We start from the raw sequence: 19719 nt of genomic DNA, 5'->3' as shown, positions 1-19719 counted from the left end.
TTTGTATGGAATCGTTCGTATTTTGTTTGTAGAGTAATGAAGTGCGATTAAAAAGGTTTGTGAGTCCCTCAGTTAATTGCAATTAAATGTTTATTACTCGGTAGAGTTAGCCGGAATATAGATTTTAGTTCCTCATGTTAAAAGAAAAAGGCGCCACTGTTCCCTGAAATTCTATTGACAGTTTCCCTTCTATGATGTTGAATGATTTAAGCCATTATATACTTACACATGTATACTAAAAAAAGCATAAATATATATAAATTAAACACTTCTTTCCCGTGTACATCAAAGCCCTGTAAGATGTTAAGTAAGATATTTAACGATAATAAACGCCATGATGCTTGCATTATTTCTTTGTTTTATTCTTATCATAGTTATATATTGGGTTGGCCAAAAGTAATTGCGTTTTTTCCCAATAGATGGACATACATGTCTTGAAATCTAACTAACTTCATTCTAAACCGCAAATTCATTATGTAGGTTAACAACTCACAGTTCAAGCTTGTTTTAGAAAAAGAAAGTACACGATTTCGTTAACAATTGTTTGTTTGCCGTCGATTTCAAAATGGAAAATCAAAAAGAACATTTTCGTCATATTTTGTTTTATTACTTCCGAAAAGGGAAAAACGTTGTGCAAGCTCATAAAAAGTTACGTGATGTATATGGCGAAGATGCTTTAAAACTGCGGCAGTGTCAAAATTGGTTTACTAAATTTCGATCTGGAGATTTTAATGTGAAAGATGCACCACGCTCAGGAAGTCCAATCGAAATTGATGATGACAAAATAAAGGCACTGATCGATTCCAATCGGCGTTTAACGACACGAGAGATTGCTGAGGATCTTAACCTATCGAAATCGAGTGTTGAAAACCATTTAAAACGACTTGGATACATTAGTAAGCTCGATATTTGGGTACCACATGAGCTCAAAGAAATTCATCTCACTAAGCGTATTGACATCTGCGCTTCTCTTTTGAAACGTGAGGAAAATGATCCATTTTTGAAACGTATGATAACAGGCAACGAAAAATGGATCGTCTACAACAACGTCAAACGAAAAAGATCGTGGAGCAAGCGTGATGAACCTGCTCAAAGCACTTCAAAAGCAGATATGCACCAAAGAAAGATTATGCTGTCAGTCTGGTGGGACTTTAAAGGTATTGTGTATTTTGAGCTGCTTGCAAGGAATCAAACCATTAATTCAGACGTATACTGTCGTCAACTGGATAAATTAAATGATGCCATCAAACAGAAACGTCCAGAATTGGTGAATCGCAAAGGTGTTGTGTTTCACCATGATAACGCTAGACCACGTACAAGTTTGGTCACTCGTCAAAAATTGTTGCAGCTTGGATGGGATGTGTTACCACATCCACCATATTCGCCAGACCTGGCACCATCAGATTACCATTTGTTTCGTTCTTTGCAAAACGCCTTGAATGGTAAAACCTTTACTACTGATGAGGATATCAAATCGTTCTTGGAATTGTTTTTTGCTGAAAAAGATAAGAACTTTTTTGAGCGCGGAATCATGAAGTTGCCTGAAAAATGGCAAAAGATAATCAAACAAAATGGACAATATATTGTTTAATAAAGTTTTTGTTTCCCATGAAAAATTCGCCTTTTATTTATATAAAAAAAAACGCAATTACTTTTTGGCCAACCCAATATATAGTTATATTATTATATATAATACTATTTATTAATTCTGCGTTTATGTATGTATATATATATTCCTACATCGTATTCGTCCCACGTTTTAATAAAGAGCAATACAGCATTGTATTATGTAAACTTAAAGCTATCGACAACAGAGCCTAAATTTTAATTACCATTTATAAATATTTTAATTGTTTCTAGATCTAGATAATAAAATAAACTCGGTTAGAGAAATAAAAAAAACAATGTATTTTACACATTACAGATTTGAACAATTTGCATGTTTAATGTTAAACTAACAAATTTATATCATTATTGGAATTTGTTCTTTAATAATCTCGCACGCACGCACACGTATACGTGAAATGCTGTTAAAATGATCGAATGTTTTGTTGTCCGTCTTTTTTATATATATATTTATATTACAAATAGCTGTATACATATTTTTAATTAATAATTTGGAAAAATGCAAAGAAATATATTTACACTAAAGCCCGTTTTAGACTATGCAATATAGTATAATATATTGCGCTAGATTTGACGCAATTTCTTGAGCAAATTTTTGCTGCAAGAATTGCTTGCCGTTGATTGCATAGTTTAAAACGGGCTTAAGATATTAAAAACGTATCACTTATTTTCACAATTGAACGTGATGTATGAGAAACGATAAATAACGATAAATAAAGTAACCGCAATGACAATGATACGCGTGTAACAATATTTGAATATTTTGAAATATCTTTCTAAATTATTTTACAATATTCTGGTGAGCAAAAATACATTGAAAAACTCTAACGCAAGAAAAATACGCTTCGGGGATTCGAACGTGGAACATGTGATGTTGCAACTCCACACTTACCTACTCGTACACCGTAAGGTTTCACGTAACACCTTACGAAGATGCTGAATACTTGCTAAACACTTCGTATCACATATTTTTTTTACAAAAAATCAATTATTTTTATAAACAATAAACATTTTACAATCAACAAATCATCTCTCAATAAAAGCATCAACAGATTAAATATCACACACTAGCCACATATAATTTTGCATAATCTTTATTGAAATTAAATTTTTAGCACGTTTCTTCTCACGTTATGATCAATCTATTGTAATTTACGATTGGCGTTATGCACGGATTTGCACGTTGCTTTTTAAGCAGCGTACACACATGCGTATTTCTCTGAATATGTGAAGTATTGATTGGCAACCATGTCATTCTTTTCCACACAGCATGCATTACCGTGCTCTGCAGGCAAACATAAAAACTGAATTGCGGACGGTTATTAGCCAATCAGAGAATCAGATAACTGCATTAATTCTACATGTTGTAATGAAGATTGTAAAAATGGACTTTGAATACTGCCCTCATTAATTTTGCATACTAGGAGACTTGTTTTAAAAAAGTTAAATACATCGAGTACTGTGGTTTTCGACCTACCTTACTACTTTAGTATAGGGAGAGATTAAAAATACTGGATTGGCAAACTGTGTCATGTTACAAGGAGCATGACTGCAAGGTATAATAAGGATATGATCAAGACTTTTTATTCATACTTAAAATTTTTAGTTTTATTTAGAAATTTATACCATACGTCTGAGGAGCTCATTAATTTTGTCTTCTCGGTTTCCAAAATCACCACCTTCAACGTAATGATTGGTCTTCTTACGCCATCCACCGGTTGGCGTGTTCAGCTAGCACACAAAATACGATTTTTTTTTATTTAGATACAAAATTAGATACAATTCTTCTGGCAACAAATTATCTAAGTGTTACTAAAAAGCTACTTCTCATCTGCTTAAAAATTAACAGAAGAATGTTTGAGTTTTTCTTACTTAATGAGTAATGTAGGAATATCACCCATTTAAAAAAGAAAAACTCGTATTACTTTACGACATAGTAGGAGGCTAATAGACATAAAATAATTCTACAACCATGCCTATGTCGTAATATATAAAAAAATATCGATACATCAATATATTGTTTTTAACAGAATGCGAAAGTATATGTACCTTGAACGGCCACAAGAAGTTGCTGGCGTATCTGAATTTCGGGCCAACGGTGAATATCTCATGGATCAAGTCTTCGGTACAAATGATGTTGGATCGACCTAAATATAAATTTTTATAAACAAATTATTCCAATTACAAGAATACATATACGACTAAGAAGAAGAATGAGCCTGGTGTGAATGAATGTGAAATTGATCAAATAACCCAATTACAAGAATTACAGTTAGATTAATTATCACAATTTCGATTAATCTATGACAACTGGAAGGGAGAATGCGTTTATATCCCCAGACTCCCATGGAATCGTCAAAATATTACTTATGATAGACATATTTTAATGGTTTACTAACCAAGCTTCTTTTCAATGATGGAGTTGCTGGTAATCGGAATGCGCTGGTTATTTATCTTGGCGTATCCACGTTTGTAGATCAACTCGCGAACCGACTTCAGGTTAGGATATCCCCACGTGATGTACGGCTCGACGATACGCAGCATATTAATCGTTGCTTTGTGCAACTTGATGAAGACGCCGTTATTTATCTGCTTCAAACGGAACAATTGCAGCACTTTCCGTGCCTTCGGAGCGATTTGATTCACACTGAAAGAATTCGAATTAAATTGTAACATTAGATTTGTTAAAGATCTCCTTTTATATGGAAAAAAAACAAATCTGATTTGCGCTAATGTACTTACCCCCGAATACGAATAACGAAGGCAAGACGCGCTTCACCTGGGATATAATAATTTCCACGATTTTTGGCTTGTCTCATCAGCCTAATCTCATCCCTTTCCTTGTTCTTGTATTCCTTCACATACTTTTCAGCCCTCTTAAAAATCTCCTTCCTCTTCTTATAACGGTCTGCACGTTGCTGTAAGATAAAAAAATAAAACTCTGAGATTTGTCAAAATATTATTTAACATGTATAAAGAAATTATATTTTTTGCTAACGTACAAACATAATATACATTCTGTTATAAAAAAGAAGTAAATGAAAATAATTATAACAAAAAAGCCATGAATACAATGCACATTTACCTTTAATGATATTTGCAAACGTGCCGCTTTAACCGCTTCACGGCGTTTTTTTCTCATCAACACTGTCGCCGGCACTGCCGGCAGCTTTTTAGCCGGGGAGGCAGTTTCAGTTTTCCTGCACAGGAAAAAAACAACCACATTTAGAATTACAACTTATTACATTTCTCCAAGTATACGCATGTTGGGATGCCAAGGCTCGTTTTCAATGAGTTAGGTTAGGTTGAATGTGAATAAAGTTATAAGCTAACTTTTAACTTTTGCGTATAGTTTTACACATGAAATAGGTATTTGTGATGACAATTAGTACAATATTTCATGATAAGCAGAAAACGAATATCTCCATGTGGAATAATCGCGGCATCACGTTATGTAGGAGAAGACGAGGCACCCCCCGACTTTCGAATCAATAATCGCTATTATTTGCTTTTCTTTTCCAAAAATATAAATTCATTAATATACAATCGTTAAAAAACATTGTTAATATGATATTTCTGAATTTTGGAAATTATATTATTGGTTGATGCGACCGGATTTTATGATCCATCAATTCCAACTTACGTGTCGGCCATTTTTCCGCGTGGTAAAGGAATTCTTGGTTATGTCCGACGTCTTTACTGCCTAAAAACTTGGATAATAGTCGGCGAACCGGGCGAACAGTCAATTTTACCCCTCATGCGGTGAAAGTGCGAAGCTATTGAAACAGGGCTACCAACTCGAACATGTACCTGAAATTGGAATAAAACTCGTTCAAGTGCTACGTTATTCCGCGTTACTGGCGCTGGCTTCGACGAACGTAGTTTCTCAAGGAGGCGCTGAGCTGGCACTACCCAGCACTTAATCGAGTATTGTCATCATTTCCTCGAAAGTGAGAATTAAGTGCATTTATTGCGATAATTAACACTGTTATGTGTGTTTTACAAATTCGTTTGAGTCGTGCTACCCAAACGTTTCAACGAAATTGATATATTTTTGGAATTTGCAGTTTGGTAAGTACGCAGCTATCTCTGGAAACTTTTAACCTTTATTCAATTATTCTGGAACTCTTGTGGATGATTGTAATCGATAGGCATCACAACAGTGTTTCTCGTTACTATCGTTGTCGCAGTTTTTTTTTCTTAACGTTTCCTCAAATTGTCAGGATTGATCCTTTAAACTGACGTATTAACATATATAAGCACTGTTTCTGTAAACATACGGTAGACAACTTACAGAGCTGCGGAAAATTACGGTTATGTTCGCGCATTTAATGTAATAATGTAATAATTGCATGTGACTTTTTATTAATATAGCTATTATATATTTGTATTAATATATTAATATTATATAAATTGACGCTTATATATTAAAATATGTATTTATAAATTTGCTATAATGCACATCCGAATTTACATATGTATTTATATATTTGTGTAAAAACCAAAAGGCCAATTTTTTTAAACTCTTTTTTTATAAATATTTCCTTCTTGACACTTGTAGGTGATCTACAGATCTCTCATCATGGTTAACGTTAATGCGAGGGTGTTTTTTGACGTCGAAGTCGGTGGATTACCCATGGGCAGGATAACATTTGAACTTTTCTCCGATACTTGTCCTATAACGTGCGAAAACTTTCGTGCTCTGTGCACGGGAGAAAGGGGACTTGGGAAGATAACAGGCAAACCATTGCATTATATAGGGATTATTTTTCATAGAGTTGTAAAGGATTTTATGATTCAAGGTGGAGATTTTTCAGTGGGTAATGGAACAGGTGGAGAATCGATCTATGGTGGTACATTTGCAGGTAGATATATGAGATTATGAATCTAAATTTCTTACAAAGTCAAGAAACATTGAGGATTGTAACATGCCAGTTTTGAGATGTTTACTTCTCTCTCTATGAATTATTACTTTTTATAGATGAAAATTTTATTTTGAAACATAACAAGCCATTCTTATTATCAATGGCAAATTGTGGAAGAGATACTAACGGTTCGCAGTTTTTCATGTAAGTATCTTAATTAACGTTATTTAAAAATATTTTGCTTACAGTTGTCGATTTCAACTTGTAATAAGTTTAATATATTTTGGCGTTATACCTAACATTATGAAAATTACGACAAATATGTAAGATCTGCTATCTGCTTATATATATATGTGTATATATATATGTGTGTGTATGCGTGTGTGTAGCAAAACTTTACAGGCACCTTTGCAAGATACTACAGCATGGTTATTATACATTTCGTTCACAAAGTAATATAATGTCAAAATTTCTCTTCAGAAATGCTTTCTGATATTTTTCCTCCATTGTAACTACTAGGTATTTCATATGAGACAAGGGTAAAATTAACATAATTTTAATATTTATTCATCGTACGAATAGCAATACAATCATTTGATGAAATTTGAGATTAACATGATTTGTTAATGCCGACATGATAAAAGCCAGCGAATTTCAATTCAACGTGCAGTTTTGTTTTCATGATAGTCATGCGGCAAACTCGTGGAAGATATTGAAAAGCATAGGAATAAGAATAATTCTGGAGGAATGAATAACTTAGCGATGTTTTTGCGTAGTCGTGAGGGAAGGGTCTGCACACCACTACTACAACACAATGACCAATGAAAGCTGGCTCTTTCTGTTCATCTCTCATCCCCTTAATCATATTTTGTTGTTGTAGTACAACACAACCAGCGCCTCACCTCGACAAGTAAGCATGTGTTGATATTTAATGCGAATTTCAAATGTTTTACACCTTTGAATATTCCGTTTCGGCTTCTTTGAAAGCTTGTTTCTCAATGTGCCGATCTCTCTTTCAGTGTCCATGTGGTTTTTGGAGAAGTAGTGTCTGGGCAGGAAATTATTACACATATTGAAGGACTTCCAGTAGACCGAATGTCACGTCCATTACAAGATGCTAAGGTTGTGAACTGTGGAGAACTAGTTTTGAAGCTAAAAGCTAAAGGTACAATTACTATCTTTCAAGCACAGATGGAAGATTGAGATAACGTTACTCTCATAACACAAGTAAATTTATTATTTACTATATTTATAGCGAAGAAACGAGAAACGAGACAAAGTAGCTCCGAGGACTCCGATTCTGATTCTTACGCCGATAAAGCGAAAAAGAAGAAGAAGAGCAAGAAAAGGTACGTACTGAAGTGAAGAAGATTCTTTTATATCTTACCATTCACGTAAGATTACAGATATAACATCTTATTTAAAATTATTAATGCCTGCGTTCTCTTTTTAGCAAAAAACGAGCGAAATCTGAAGATGGTGAAGTCCGGGATTCTAATGAAGAGGATAACAAACAACTCAATCCACTAGTGTCCGTCACCAAAATTGATCCTGACGAAATTCCGGAAGTGCCAGCAAATAAATTTTTATATCGAGCAGGTTCCACCAATAACGCAAACCAAAAGGAATTTAGGCAGCATTACGGAAGGGATCGCATACGATCTCACAGAAAGACTGGTCGTGTCTTTAAGGGTAGAGGAATATTCGTAAGTGATGATCGATATTACAAAATGCTGGTAAATGTTAGTAACACAATTCACTTGTTCGCTGCAGTCGCACATGTTCAAAGGAACGAACGAAATTACAGCATTAGATCTACCTGTTGGCTTACCGTGAACTTCATTAATTATCACAACGCACTAGTTTATGTAAATTTTCAGCGATATCATACTCCTTCTCGGAGTCGTTCCAGAAGCATAACACCACCTCATTGGAAGCAAGCTCAGAACCGTACTATCAAACTGCATGAATTTCAAGTACTTATTCTTCAATCTACGCATATTAAAATATACGTGATATAAATACATTAATTTTTTTCCCCGCCTGTTATACATCGTGCGATTTCACATTTTTGCAGAAAATAGAAAAGGAACGTATCAAGAAGGAAGAGGAGGTCAAGCAACGCGAGACTGACAGAAGTAAAAAATTCATGGACAATTCTGACGAGAACAATCAATTGTCAAATGATTTGGATAACAACGCGTTCATCACTGAAATGGAGAATAAGGAGAACGATCAGACGGATGAGGCAACAATTATGAATAAAATGGCACAGCAGCAGGACGAGAATGCCAAGAGAAACGCAGAAGGGAATAATCTTACTGTGCAGAACAAGGAGGAGATTAAGCGTAACAGAAACGAGAGATCGTTGAAACGTGACTCCAATCGATCCTACAACGATAGGAGCTCCCGCCGTGATTCCAGGAACAGGAGTAGAAGACGGGGGTACTCTCGATCGAGAGATCGTCGACGGTCCCGGGAGAGAGACTACGATTATCGCGCGAACCGCGACAGACGAAACCGAAGAAATTATTCTCCTCGCAGACGTGATTACAGAATTACCAGGCCCGGGAGGGACAGTTACAAGTACTACGACAAACGCAACGAAAGACGTCCGAATAATTCCAATTCCCATCAAGACAACGATGCCAATTCACGCTACGACAAGAACAAACACAAGAAAAGCGACAGCATGTCGGACATGACTCAACCGAAATTCAAACGTCGTTCGCGATCGAACAGTTCCAGTAGCCAGCACTCCAAAGATTAATTCACGTTGTTACGCGTCTCGTACTTTCGCTTTCTGTCGAGCACGAAACTTGTAATGTCACGATCATGCTACTGAACGACATCACTTATATTATTAATTTACGAATCCATATAATAATGTTGCAGCAGTGTAGTCTTAATTCTCTTTTGATCATTTACTTCTAATTATTGTATCTGTTTTGTCACCAAAATAAACGGCAAAATCTGTCTACATTCGTGTACTTTTATGGGATATCCATATTTCTATTTTACAAAAGTAAACTTTGCATTCTCCGTCAATTTTTCCTTACCACAATACCTGGGGATAAGGTCTCGTGATAGGTGTAGAAGTAACTCATGTACGCTTGATTTATTTTACAAAATATATTTATAAATTGATAATCAGCGCTTCTACGCAAGTTGATAAAGCAGTATTGATTAAAGCTTAACAAATACCAACGATCAATCAGTACTAGATAAATGACTCAGTGCTGAAACGTGTAACAGTTAGCAAACTTAAATCTCTTGGATTATACATTGTTTCTGAATGTTTTCGTTAACCCCTTGCCTTAACGTAATATCGTGTTACGAGTCACATTCGCGGCGCAAACCAACTACTTGACTATTCTAATTACCCAATCCGTGCAACGGTTATTGGAACTTCGTACACGCCCGTTTCTCATAGTTTCCATTTTATACCTTCCCTTATTTGTTAAAGCTCTTACTCTAGTGTCTTGGAGAAGGAAAGTTTCTGTGACAATTGCTTTTCTGAGTCTGTCACAAGGGAGATCGCAAGACAAGAGGCTAACTTTTTTTACTGATCTTCTAAAATTTGTGTATAAAATATTTCTTGAATCAACATTACGCATAAAATCACAGTACATGCTAATGTCGCTTGCCTGTGACAGTTCACCATGGATTTTGACCATGCGGACCACCTTGAGCACCACCATAACGCGGCAATGTCGCATAGCCTCCGTACGGAGCTTGAGGCATGCCTTGGTACGGATTGTATCCTCCTGGAAATTAACAAAACTCATGTATACTTTTTAAACGCATCACTCGGATCGGAAGCTCGAAATGTCCGATTGGTCGTCCGTCTATCCGTTATCGTTAGGACCAGTTCCAGAGCATTCATGTGTAATGTATTTTTTGACATTACTAAAATGTCTGTGTACCTTGCGGATACGGCATCGTAGCGTACGGATTGTATGCTGTCGGCATTGGTGGAGGAACGTATGCCGGGTACGGTGTTGCTGGTGGAACGCCGTAAGGCATGGGCATACTACCTTGTGGCTGCATGGGATAAGGTAACTGTGGTGATGACGCGGCAGTATCTGCTGCTTGGTTTATGCCGGATGGCCCTTTAAATAGAGATATTTTCGTGAAATTAAGCTCCTTACTTCGTATAGGATCACTTGAATAAATCAAGATTTAGTCGAACAAAATTTTCTTACACGGAAATGGAGTCATAGATAATTAACCTAATAAAATTAAAGCGACTTTTTATTTAAAATGGATTTAAAAAAAAGAAATAAATTAATATTGAAAGCATGGATTCGTACCACTGTGATGAGATGGAATACTCGGCGTCGCGGCGGGACCAGTGTAGCTCAAGTTCGTCGTTAAATCTTTTAACAGCTCCTCCTTTTCAGTTTTTCGGGCGAAACAAAAGTCGGATATCTTGTTCTGGAAGACCACTAGTAGCTGTCGAGAAGAATAATTCGTTTAGAAAATAACAACAATCAACGACAGAGGAGTAACAAGATAAGTGTACCTGCGTTAAATCATTGTAAAACTTTGCTCCTTCTGTCAAGTTGCTCTTTAGCTCTTTAAATGCGTCATAGGCAGAGGCGAGCTTGCAAAGCATCGCTTCTCGCGCGCTACCGGTACCAGCTTGTTCGTTTGTAAATTCTGCGTGTAAACTCTAAAATCGTTAAATAAATTTTTATGCCCGTCTCTTTCTTCGATCTGTGAGTTCTACGAAAGAAACAATCCCTCGTGGGAATCTTGGACCTACCTGAATCTCAGCAACCAATTTTTCCTGGCGCGCTATGCTCTCTCGTACTTGTTTTTGTAAAGGTCCGTAACACTTGCCCAGATTCTCGACAGAGAGATTTGGCTCGTCGATCGCGCCGTCTTTCGCCAGTGCCGAAAGGAATGTCGTCTTTATGTCATTGACAGCAGATTTAAATTCGCTCTCGATAGTATCGCGTTCGGCTTTTAATGTTTCTACCTGAAGAAAAAAAATATTCAACGATGAGAATTTCAATTTAGAAAGTAAGGCACACAAATTTATACTCGTTCAACTGTCTTTCTGATACTTTCTACCTACATCCTCCATTAATTTCCTCAGCTGCAAAACAACGTTACTTTCTTGAACGGCCGAACCTTGCGGAACAGCCGTTGTAAGTCCAGCCTCATCCAAACTTAAAATTTCCATCCCTTCTCTGTTGATTTCAAACTTTTCGCGAACTGCCTGTATGCAATGACAGATATAATAAAATGTTCATAAAAAAGAAACAGATTTAGAGTTTTTTTTAATGTACTCTTACCTTGTCAGCAACAACTGCGTTGTTAATAATCTCACGATACTTTTGTAAATTGCTAACAAATTGTTCCGTCAAGCGAGCACTGGGTGTTCGCTTCCAGCGTTCTTTGAATTGTTCTCTCAACTGATTGTCAGCGTCACGTTCTTCTTGCAACATCCTGTCACACTGCAAAAGATAACACGTGGCGCAAGAGAATTATTAACGTGTAATACGAAAACTTTTATAAAAAGAAGAGGCGCGTAATATTTTCTACCTCGTCCAAAAGCTCCTTGTTACGTTGCAGCAAATCCGGCAGTTCTTTCGTAGACGCTTCCAAACCTCTCATACCGCCTGCATCTCGTACGTAACACGCTTTATCCAATAGCGATTGAGGTATTTCCGTTCCACTGGTATCTTCTATAGCTGCTGGCAAATTTAAACTTGCCAGGACGCTGCATACGCATGGGGGAAGTTAACAAATGATCTGTAACTCGACAATAAATGAGATTGCCTCAAGCACATACCTGTTCAAAAGTTGAGTCATTTCACGAAGATTGGACACTTCGTAATTGACAAGCTCGTTACGACGAGTCTCGTACGTTGACAGTGCATGGTGTATCGCGACGGGCAACAACTCGGCGAATAAATCTATAAACACACGAAATAGATATTTATTGTTTGAAACTATCGTCGCGTAAAATTATCGACTATCTCACGAACCTTTGAAATCAGCGCTGAATGTTTCAGGAAGCGGAATTAGTTTCGCGACACTAGCTTTCCCTATAGCTTCTAAACTCTTTACATCTGGAATCCTCTCGTGATATATAAAATCGTTATCCTTTTTCACCTCCGTCAAGTTTCTCTGCGCCTTGTTGGCGTAATCTTGAAACAGACTCGACTTGTTCGATCTCTGCTGAGCGGCCTTGAACAGCTCCACAGCGTGCTGAAAATGTTACCTCGAAGTTATATATTGAAAGTGTAAATGTATAACAAATAGCGTCTGACTGATATTGCTATTACATCTAGTCTAGCAATCTCCTCGCCAATCGATTTATTATTCTTGCATACGAGCGACTGATAATATTCCGACATGGCACGATAACCAGCTTGTTTGCCTGCTATCTGTAATAACATTTATTCATTATTTTTAACTAACATGAAGTACGGAGATAATTCTATTACTTTGTCAATGTACTGACCAGGGGCACCCATTCCTTATCCCAAAATGCGCGGAAGATTTCCTTCTGAAACAGTTTTAAAGCATCTGCGTACAATTCTTCGGCCTGTGCCGCTAGCTTGGCAACGATACCATCTTTCATGGTATCGTGGATGGCTTTATGCACAAATATCTCTTGTGCCTGCGCGAGCATTAATGCACTCAATGCCCCGAGCGTTTCTGGACTGATGTCGGGCGTGGGCTCCTGTTGGATCGCCATCATAACGTTTCCTTTCAAGTAATTGAATATTCCAGCTGATTGCTGAAGGAGAAACAATCGATACAAATGTGTAAACCTATGAACAAAGATTTTTTACTGATATGCAGAAAGGCGAAGTAAACCTGAAATAATTTAGCTGCCAGCTTGAGTCCTTCATCGCTGTCCAACGATTGCGTGGCGGCAACTGAGCTTTGTAAGGCGGCGATGTTGAAGAGCACGCATACTTTCTCGTATGCTAACGTGCTGATCGCTAGTCGTAACAGTAGATTATTGCAAATTATGTTGTATACTTTATTATTAAGATACACGGACTGACAAGAACTCTACATGACTTTATCTTATCTACCACTCTGTTGCGCACTCTCTCTTTCACACTCTCAAGATATTTCCAGATAAACATTCTTACTGCATGTTTAATTGTTCCACGTAATTCCCAAATAATCTGAATCGTGGAACTCGGGACAAGGCATAACATAACACTGCGTATTTCTATGCTTACTTAAACTGAGCTTTCCTCCAAAAATTGTACGATCGAAGGCATCTTTCCACTTGAATGGTATTTGCAATTCGTGGGCAGGGATCTTTCCTTCCAGAGCACACAACTGATCGTAATAGCTGCAAATAAAGTCACACGTGTAACTGACAACGCTCGTCGCTTCTGCTAACAAATTTGATTTCTCGTTTAAGAATTCTATTAACAATGGAACATTACTTTTCCGTGAACCTAATGCATTCGCAACTTCAACTGTACATAAACATCGTAACGTTTTATTCCAAATTTTCTTTATACTGACCCACTGAATCGGCTCTGAAACTCACTTGCGATATGCGTGGAACGCTTGATAAGATTCTGTTATCTATTCTCTTTTCTTGGAAATATAATTCGTAAAAATTACTGAATATTTATTTATAGAGCCTAAAGGGCTTGGTTTCTTCAAGCGAACTGTCAAGCATCCTGAAAGTGTCAGACATCCTGCGTGTAAACTTCGAACTGTCAGCGAATTGTCGACGCGGTTTACGAGCGCGAGAGCATCAAGACGGGCCAGTAGACGCAACAAATCCAATGATCATTCGGTGACAGTCATCGAGCGTCGCGTATCGTACGATCGAAACAATCGTTAGTTAAAAGATGACTCATACCTGTAAATAACCTGCAAAGAGGTTTCGTATTTCTCGAAGGCTCGCCACAGAGCGTTATTCCGCAACTTGCTGAATTCCGCGATCGCGTCCGTGTAATCCTTCTGATTCCCCGGACTGTTGTACGTCGACTTGATGACATTAGTGAGCGGTTTTATTATATCGACGTCAGAGGGTTTCTTCAACGGTATCGCGACGAGTTCAGCCATTTTGACGTATGATGACGTGAAACCTGCTGTTTGCGATCCGGCGCGGTTTCCTCTTCCCTTTACTCCCTATTCCCCTTGTCATTTTATCCTCCCCCTCCGCTCGGCCCGCCATTGAAGCAGAATTTCTGCCGCCATGTTTAAGGTGATCCTGGAGTTGCTAGTGAACTATTTTTTCACTATAGCGATGGTAATTGCAGTTTCGAAAATTCTCTTTATTGCTTGTGCAGAATAAAAAATCCTTTTCCACAAATGAAGTATAGATAGAAAGAAAGCCCGCTCTACAGGACTTTATATTCAAAATGGAAAAAAGTTAAAAACTTGCATTTGTCTTTTCTAACTTTTTTCCATTTTGAATATAAAGTCCTGTAGAGCGGGCTTTCTTTCTATCTATACTTCATTTGTGGAAAAGGATTTTTTATTCTGCACAAGCAATAAAGAGAATTTTCGAAACTGCAATTACCATCGCTATAGTGAAAAATGCGGACGTCCCCGTTGTAAGAAAACGTGAACACAGGTGCGAGGTAAAGTTTTGCTTATCATCGGAAGATAAAAGAGGATTCTGTTTTATACTATACGATACCTAAACATGAATTCTTATTTAAAATTTTATTTAAAATTAAAATGAATGTTATTTAAAATAATAAGAATGATATTACACGCGTTTCTTCTTACAAAAAGAATTCAAATTCAAATCGTATAACTTGAAACGTGAATGAATCGGTAAACTAAAAGAGTTGACAAATCATGATGAAATTATAAAAATTTATATCGTAAGACACCTTATCACGAGTGATTTATTTCGTAACCGTCTACGCGATATATATCACACATACACGCACGCATACTGTTCTTTCTGAAAGAGTGCAAACATGCTGATTAATTGTTGACCATCGAAAGCGATGTCATAGGCAAATAATGTTTTACGATTGTTTTGTGACTACGAAAAATCGTTGTAACGCGCAGTCGAATGATTAACATCGAAGATTCATATAAACAAAATTTGCTGAATTGATAATAATCCATTGCACCGACGCCCTTTGCGAGAAAAATATACCATAAAAATGAAATATGAAATAATCATGAAAAAAATAATGAAACGAAATTAAGCGCAACGTTTTCGTTTGGGCATGACGAAAATATAAAATTATATTCATAAAAGAGCATACGTTCGCACGAAAGAAAAAAAAGGATAAATAAAATTTCACATATACGAAAAATTTTCAAAAGAAATAATCTTACTGATTCTAGGCATCTATCACGTAACTTTTCCCCTAGGATGGAAAATGAAAAATGAAAATTTCGCGTGAACTTTTTTACGTTCTGATTTGCTGCTGAGATGAAGAAATTTTCATTTTCATTTTCCATCCTAGGGGAAGAGTTACGTGATAGATGCCCTATACTATACAAGCCATTTGAACGAGATTCACTGAACGACGCTCTTTTCAAAGGGACTTGTTTTGTTAATTACATAACTGACATAACAGATTGTACCGACATGAAGTACACGCATATGCGCATAATACGTGCGCAATAAATGATGATCCATGTCAATCTCGGGGCGATATCTAATCGGTCAAGTCCTCTTCACGTTTTTAATGTCGAGTCATGTATTTTAGTTGCTTTCTCTCTTCAGAGATCGAGATGAATTGTGAAAATACAGTTTCCGCAATTCATCGTGACTCACCGCATTCTCTCGAAACGAGCAATCTACCGATGATTTAACCGAGTGCACGTCGCCCGTAGCCACTAGTATTATCTCTGGTAACATCGTCGCAAGAGCAGCTGCGAGCACCATCGCTAATGCAATTATCAATCGTACCGCAGCTATATTCAGGTACGTTGTGTACGTTGCATCTTTCGGTCTCATCCTTTCATCGCGCATAAAGCACGTATAAATTTGAATTTTTCACAACAACGGTAACGGATAATAATGTTCAAAACACGTAATTTGTAATGTTTTATATATTTTTTAAACCATCCTTGAGAAAATCGTGTGCGGGATTTATTCACGATCACTCATATTCGTATCTCGCTCCACAAAAGTTCCGATTTTTCTTCATAGGATGAGATGCCTCCCTAGGAACCGCCCATTGGGCGATAAATAGAACACAATCGCGAGTTGAAATCCCTAAATTGAATAATTCCATATATCGCTTCACGCGACGGCCTTGTACGTATGTACGTACATACCCATATGTGAAACTGTTATCTCTTCGTGTGTAGATGTAAATAGAAGAGTTGGTAAAGTACTGCGCACGATTCTTATTTGATATGTCTGCTTTCTAATTAACAAATAATTTAATTAACAAATCGTACGTGTACGTATCGAGTTTCATAAGAGAGAAACATGCGGTTTTCTTGCATAACATCATAATAATGGTAAATCGCGTTGCGAGAAGTTTTTTACCTTTTTCCAGCGTATAGTACGTTTAATAACACGTTACGTGGCCGTTATGCCTAACAATTAGTCTTGAGATTACGAATTATATCCCGTGCATAAAATCTTCCACTTCATCCTGTGTACCAATGAAGCTTAATTGAACCTGTATCATTCTCGTAAAATTATATTTTATTGAAGATACATTTTGCGTGAACTTTACAGAATTTTATTTTTCTTAATTCGGAGCCACTACTTATTGTATTATTCTGTTTCAGATTAAATATTACTGGTGACATCGTCAGTCGAGAGCAATGGGGCCGTTCGAAGTACTGTGCGGCATCGCCGCCGTAATTCTCGCCGTTTATTACTACTTCACCTCGACCTTTGATTTCTGGAAGTCGCGTGGCATTCGCGGTCCACAACCTATCCCAATTTTCGGCACTGTCAAAAACGCTTTACTGATGAAACAGAGCATGGGCGATTATCTGATGCAGGTATACAATGACTACAAGGATGAACCCGTGGTTGGAATCTTCTCCAGGAGAGAACCCGTCCTCGTTGTAAAGGATGCCGAGTTGATCAAGGAGGTTCTCATCAAAGATTTCTCCAAGTTCGCTGACAGGGGGATTATCACTTATGACAAGGTGTGTGTCGAGCTATTTCATAGAAATTTAGCGACAATTAAAAATTACTAAGTAGAAAAATTTTACAGAAAACTCATAATCTATTGAATCTCTAAGTGTAACTTTGTCTGTATCGTACCCTAGGTTGAACCGCTATCGCAGCATCTTTTTAATTTGGAGCCCAAGAGATGGCGACCGTTAAGGATGAAGCTGTCGCCGGTATTCACATCCGGGAAATTAAAGGAGATGTTCTCCTTGATATCGGACTGCGCCGAGAACTTGGGACAATACGTCGAGAAAGTGGCGATCAAGAACGAAGCGGTGGAGTGCCGTGAATTAACGGCCAAATACACGACCGACGTTATCGGTACCTGTGCCTTCGGCATCGAGATGAACGCTCTGTCGGACGAAGACAGCGAATTCCGTAAAGTGGGGAGAGCCGTATTTGCTACTAGTTGGCTTAATGTGATACGATTCAGACTCAGACGGTCCTTTCCATGGCTTTTTACACTGCTCGCTTATATTCTGCCGTATACGAAAAGCACGAGATTCTTCATGCGTACTATCGCGGAGAGCATAGACTACAGGGAGAAAAATAATATCGTCAGACACGACTTCGTTGACATATTGCGCGAATTGAAAAAACATCCGGATAAAGTGAGCGACATTAGTAAGTACTGGTACTCATTACTTTTGTCACAGAAAAACTACAGGAAATAGTTTTAAAAATTACAATAAAACATGAACTTAAATTTCATTATTTCGGTATTGTGACAATGTTAAATTATGAAGTTGGTGTTATAAACTTATACTGTTTGCAATTAATCATGTATTGAGTTTGAAATATTGAATCGCAATTTTCATTCAAGGAAACATTATAATAACGGGAAATTATTAAATTTCAGCTTTGACCGACAGTTTGCTGGTTTCTCAAGCATTTGTATTTTTCGTTGCTGGATTTGAAACATCGTCGACGACCATGAGCAATGCACTCTACGAGTTGGCATTAAATCCTAAAGTGCAAAGCAGGCTACGCGAGGAAATTGATCAGGAGTATGCAAAACATGGTAGTAATCTGACGTATGAGAATATCAAAAGTATGCCTTACTTGGATAAAGTCTTCAAAGGTACGTTATTCGCTAAAGAGAAATTAAACTCTTGGTTATCAGGAATACTTTAATTTTGTTTTATAAACTTTTATTTTATAAACTTGAAATCTTACTATATAATTTATTATTATTAATAATATGTACAGAAACCTTAAGAAAATATCCGCCAGCAACATTCCTTCTGAGGCAATCGACAGAAGCTCATACTTTCGGTGGCACCTCAGTTACTATACCGAAAGATGTAAAAGTATGGATTCCGGTTTACGCGATTCACCGAGATTCAGACATTTATCCAGAACCGGATGTATTTGATCCCGAAAGATTTGACGAGGAAGCTTCGCAAAAGAGGAACGCAATGTCTTATCTACCTTTCGGCGATGGTCCAAGAAATTGCATTGGTACGCTAAAAGACATGTATTTATATATCTTTTGTATATATTAAATTGCTTTTAGCGGAAATATATGATTGAGAAGCTTGACATTTTTACTAAATGGCCAAATTTTTATTTTTAGGTGCCCGCTTTGCCATTTTCCAGACTAAGATTGGACTTATCAAGTTACTACGAAATTACAAAGTTGAAACATGCGAGAAAACACAACCCTACGTAAACGATCCTAAAGCATTTTTACTAGCACCGAAAAACGGGATACATTTAAGAATAACTAAAGTTAATCGATCTTAGATTAAGCTTTTTAGAATGTATCTAAAAAAAGAGTCAAGAACTAGATTAATAATAGTCGAGAACAATATCTTATTCTTTATTTTATTCTATTAAGATTAATTTATTAATGTTTTACACCGATATTTCATCACATCAATTAGTTATTTTTAAAAAATTTTATATTTTGTATGGACTATTTTACAAAACACAAATTTTGATGGACTATATCGTTAGCTATTACGCATAATAGCTAACGATACGCATATGCACATGTATTTTAGGGCATTAATGTATATTAAAGACTCTCATATGTATAAATTAATATAAACATTACAACTGAAACTACAAGATGCTCAATGAATTGCTCGTCACACATTGAAATATATATGTATA

The 19719-nt window shown here is 36.8% G+C and overlaps 4 protein-coding genes across 7 annotated transcripts; 2 read left to right on the top strand and 2 right to left on the bottom strand.

Annotated features, from left to right (window-relative positions):
- Window positions 1–3206: 3206 nt before the first annotated feature.
- On the bottom strand, window positions 3207–5368 carry LOC105281310 (60S ribosomal protein L7). The gene is made up of 6 exons (XM_011342436.3): window positions 5270–5368; window positions 4712–4826; window positions 4369–4544; window positions 4026–4273; window positions 3676–3773; window positions 3207–3357 (listed from the first exon to the last, which is right to left on the bottom strand). Exons 1-6 carry the CDS (start codon window positions 5278–5280, stop codon window positions 3247–3249), a joined length of 759 nt encoding a protein of 252 aa, XP_011340738.1. The 5' UTR covers window positions 5281–5368; the 3' UTR covers window positions 3207–3246.
- A 133-nt stretch (window positions 5369–5501) lies between these two features.
- Window positions 5502–9471, top strand: LOC105281309 (peptidyl-prolyl cis-trans isomerase G). 3 transcript variants are annotated; one of them, XM_011342433.3, is made up of 9 exons: window positions 5503–5697; window positions 6188–6491; window positions 6608–6695; window positions 7372–7401; window positions 7511–7656; window positions 7747–7840; window positions 7945–8197; window positions 8372–8467; window positions 8569–9471. In XM_011342433.3, the coding sequence occupies exons 2-9, from the start codon at window positions 6209–6211 to the stop codon at window positions 9259–9261; spliced, it is 1683 nt and encodes a 560-aa protein (XP_011340735.1). In that variant the 5' UTR covers window positions 5503–5697; window positions 6188–6208; the 3' UTR covers window positions 9262–9471. The 3 variants fall into 3 exon arrangements, with proteins under 3 accessions (XP_011340736.1, XP_011340735.1, XP_011340737.1); XM_011342434.3 differs by lacking the exon at window positions 8372–8467 and having other exon boundaries at window positions 5502–5697; XM_011342435.2 differs by lacking the exons at window positions 5503–5697; window positions 6188–6491 and having other exon boundaries at window positions 6605–6695; window positions 7268–7401.
- Window positions 9472–9603: 132 nt separating this feature from the next.
- On the bottom strand, window positions 9604–14655 carry LOC105281307 (programmed cell death 6-interacting protein). The gene is made up of 15 exons (XM_011342431.2): window positions 14347–14655; window positions 13706–13821; window positions 13329–13456; window positions 12970–13248; window positions 12791–12892; window positions 12491–12713; window positions 12295–12418; window positions 12045–12222; window positions 11795–11956; window positions 11575–11718; window positions 11260–11475; window positions 11017–11166; window positions 10805–10946; window positions 10418–10603; window positions 9604–10258 (listed from the first exon to the last, which is right to left on the bottom strand). Exons 1-15 carry the CDS (start codon window positions 14550–14552, stop codon window positions 10149–10151), a joined length of 2466 nt encoding a protein of 821 aa, XP_011340733.1. The 5' UTR covers window positions 14553–14655; the 3' UTR covers window positions 9604–10148.
- Window positions 14656–16107: 1452 nt separating this feature from the next.
- On the top strand, window positions 16108–19669 carry LOC105281308 (probable cytochrome P450 6a14). 2 transcript variants are annotated; one of them, XM_020032302.2, is made up of 6 exons: window positions 16108–16386; window positions 17208–17576; window positions 17700–18225; window positions 18461–18682; window positions 18811–19062; window positions 19178–19669. In XM_020032302.2, exons 2-6 carry the CDS (start codon window positions 17244–17246, stop codon window positions 19345–19347), a joined length of 1503 nt encoding a protein of 500 aa, XP_019887861.2. In that variant the 5' UTR covers window positions 16108–16386; window positions 17208–17243; the 3' UTR covers window positions 19348–19669. The 2 variants fall into 2 exon arrangements, with proteins under 2 accessions (XP_019887861.2, XP_019887862.2); XM_020032303.2 differs by lacking the exon at window positions 16108–16386 and adding an exon at window positions 16794–16931.
- The last annotated feature ends 50 nt before the right edge of the window (window positions 19670–19719 follow it).

Source organism: Ooceraea biroi, chromosome 3 (assembly GCF_003672135.1).
Source record: "Ooceraea biroi isolate clonal line C1 chromosome 3, Obir_v5.4, whole genome shotgun sequence".
Lineage (NCBI taxonomy): Eukaryota > Metazoa > Arthropoda > Insecta > Hymenoptera > Formicidae > Ooceraea > Ooceraea biroi.
This window is presented reverse-complemented; position numbering and strand designations above follow the sequence as displayed.